Source organism: Mycena indigotica (genome assembly GCF_014461135.1).
Source record: "Mycena indigotica strain 171206Taipei chromosome Unknown Mind.scaff0004, whole genome shotgun sequence".
NCBI lineage: Eukaryota > Fungi > Basidiomycota > Agaricomycetes > Agaricales > Mycenaceae > Mycena > Mycena indigotica.
This window is the reverse complement of record NW_023503003.1, coordinates 5447596-5450814: the sequence shown is the minus strand read 5'-3', so window position 1 is coordinate 5450814 and position 3219 is coordinate 5447596. Positions and strand designations below refer to the sequence as shown.

At 58.0% G+C, this 3219-nt stretch overlaps 1 protein-coding gene across 1 annotated transcript; it reads right to left on the bottom strand.

The window, feature by feature from the left end:
• Positions 1 to 3219, bottom strand: MIND_00550100 (uncharacterized protein; the record flags this gene model as incomplete). Its single annotated transcript, XM_037362280.1, has 14 exons — positions 1 to 209; positions 499 to 606; positions 659 to 744; positions 796 to 1414; positions 1459 to 1669; positions 1726 to 1924; positions 1972 to 2219; positions 2269 to 2346; positions 2395 to 2453; positions 2503 to 2564; positions 2623 to 2696; positions 2748 to 2795; positions 2839 to 2885; positions 3135 to 3219. 14 exons carry the CDS (start codon positions 3217 to 3219, stop codon positions 1 to 3), a joined length of 2133 nt encoding a protein of 710 aa, XP_037222572.1.

Below are 3219 nucleotides of genomic sequence, written 5' to 3'. Positions count from 1 at the left end.
TCAGCCGGCGGGCGCACCATCATCAGCCGCCAAAGCAGGCCCGGGCCCGCGGGGGACGACGGCCAGGAGCCTGAGATCCAGGCGCAGTTGCAGGACGCGCTCACCAGCATTGAACAACTGCGCGCGCGCATCGTGGAGCTCGCGTTTCAGCTGGCGACGCCCGCCCTCGAGCCGCCGAGCCGCCGCCTGTCTATGTCGAGTAGCGGAAACTTGAAAGGAATCAGTGGCCACAATCCAACGGCCAGTGTTCCGACTCAAAGTCGGCGTCTTCAGGGCCGATTACGCGCATGAGCTGTGACTCGAATATGATACGGCGCTCGCGAGTAGCAGCTATCGGTCGGGAATCGAACAGATGGTGGAAAGAGATCAACAGTGGTTATGACACGTGATTCACCTATGGGATGGGAGTAAAGGTTACAACTTGTTCTAGAAAGCATACGGAAAGCAGAGACAAAGCGATGGGTATAAGTAAGTAAGTAACTGACGGTCATGACATACAGAGTATCCGCCGGAACAGCGCTTTCGCCCGGGCAGCACTGCGCGTTATGGTTCGCCGTATGCGGAGACCTGTGGCCCGCGCGGCCTGGTGGCCGTGCAGAAGCTCGGCTGCGCCAAAGGTCAAGATTTACTCGATGTGGAGAGAACTTGGTGGACATACCCGTTCGCGTATCGTACCTTGCTGCATCCTTCTCAGCTATCGCCCTCTTTTCCGCTTCCTTCCGCGCCAGCGACGCCGCGACGATCCTACAGTGCGTCAGAAATAAATCAAAAGACGTGTTATGGACCGAAACTTACGCTGCAATCCTCTCCGCCTCCGCCCGGTACTCGCGGACGTCGTGGACCTCGCCGACGCGGGACAGGTCGTACGTGAAATTAGCAACCAGGAGGTGCTCCTCCGCCTCATTCGATATCAGCTCGCGGAAGATGGCGACGGCCTCGGCCTCGTCGACCGGCGCCTGCTCTTGGACCCCTGCGTCCGCGCCACTCCCGCTCTCCTTCTCATCACCTTGATCGCCATGCCCGTTCGTTCCGGCGAGCGCGGCCTTCTCTCTCTGCCTCTGCGCCTCCAGCCGGTCGTCCCGCAGGTCATCGTCCGCGTTGATGGCCTGAATAACCCGGAACCGCTCCGCCCTGTCCAGCTCGCACACGACGCGGTCGACGACGCGGACATTCGGGCTGCGGACCGTGGTGGTCAGGAACGCCGCCAAGAATCCGCCCATGGGAACGCATTCGTCGCCATCGTGAGTGGTGCGCGTGTCGATGGGTGGTGCTCGGCGCTGCTCGTCTGAGGGGAGATGGGAAGCGACATGCTTGCATCGACATGCTGTGCAGGAAGGTCCCGCGGGATTCCGCGCTGCACGAAGTAGGGGATCTCTTCGCGGAATGCCGCATGCGGACTGAAGAGGGTCCTGACCTGTAACAAGCTCAGGTGGTAATGAGAACAGACGAGAAACTTACCCCAGGATGCCAACGCGCTGGCCCAGCCCAAGTGGCCTGTCGGGTCCGTCACCCGAAGGCACGTGCTGCTGACGAACCACTCCCGCCTCCCATCCCCGCCTCGCTGGCGCGGCCTCCGGCACACGAGCGTCGCCACCATCAAGACGCGCCAACTGCACAGCCGCGAACGGCCCCAGGCCAACGGCACGGCGCCGTATCTGTCTACAGTGGTCTACGACGCTGACTACGCCCCTCCAGCCGTCTGCCGATATGCGCCAACTTGAATACCTCCCGAGCCGTGATTTCCCTCTCCACCGCCCGCCAAATCGACGCTGCAAGCAAGCAGGTGGTCAGCGCCAAATCTCGATGATGAGCAGAACGCGCACTGGGCGCTGAAGGCGGCGGCCTGTAAACGGGGGTGAGCATGCGGAGGGAAAGGGAGGGGATCGAACTCGGTGCGCTTGTTGAACATGGCGCAAGACTTTGACTGACATGGATTCAGTGGTGAACGCGGCAAGACAACGGGAAACACACCTTGGTGACGAGTCTGTTGCTGCAACCGCGCGTTTTAGCCAATCCGTCAACTTGCTAGGCCGACCACTGGGGGCAACGACATCAGCAAGCCAACAACCCAGCACGAAACGACTCACCCTCTTACCGCGCCATCCAAGAACTGCCAACTTGCAAAGCTCTATTGAGGGACTGTAAAGGACGGTCAGTAACGCAACATGCGACGAGAGGTCAGAAACGGTGAGATTATCTCGTTTTGAAAGGAACGGGAACTGAGATTTTAGTCAGCGTGTTGATTGCAAGTACAAGTACGACACGCACTTTGGTCAAGGTCTCTGAGCAGCGCAACGAGGAGGAGGGTTCGGAAATGACTTGAAGATGGCGGGTGATGAGCAAGAACTGACACCAGGTTAGCCCGCGAAGCAAAGAGCTCGACGACAAACTCACTGATAGGAAGGGTGGAGGTCGGAAACGGTGAGATAATCTCGTTCTGGAGGGAACGGGAACTGAGATTTTAGTCAGCGCGTTGATTGCAAGTACAAGTACGACACGCACTTTCAGCGCAACGAGGAGGAGGGTTCGGAAATGACTTGAAGATGGCGGGTGATGAGCAAGAACTGACACCAGGTTAGCCCGCGAAGCAAAGAGCTCGACGACGAACTCACTGACACGTACTTTTGGTCAACTTCTCCCAGCAGCGCAGCGGGCGGAGGGTTCGGAAATGGCTTGACGGAGGTGATGCGCAAGAACTGACGCCAGGTTAGCCCGCGACGCAAAGAGGTCGACGACGACGAACTCACTGATAGGAAGGGTGGAGGTAAACGGGCACAGGGATAATCTGCGGAGCACTTCGAATAAGGTCAGCGTTGTGAACCAAACCAACACACTAACCCTAATCCACCAGTCTACTCGTGCCCGCTGGCGTCGCCTGCGGAACTCTGGCGAACAGAAGCAACATCAGTAAGGGCTTGAAGTGCGGTCAGTGACGGTGGACAACGGAGTGGATCGAAGAGAGGCGATGGATAAGAAGAAGTGAACAGTAAGTAGAGAATGTAGGTAGTCTATCTGCAATGCGAGCACCACAACGAGGAAAGCAAAAGTGAAAGACGATGAAGGCAGTGGTAGGTATAAGTAATATAGGTAGAGTGAAAAGGAGAACGGAAGAGTGGGGGATAACAGGAGCATACCTGCGTCGCCCAGGCGAAACGCAAAGTCAACTTGCACGTGAGTTGAAGTCGGAGCGAGAAGTTGGGGGAGGGAAGGAAAGAGCAT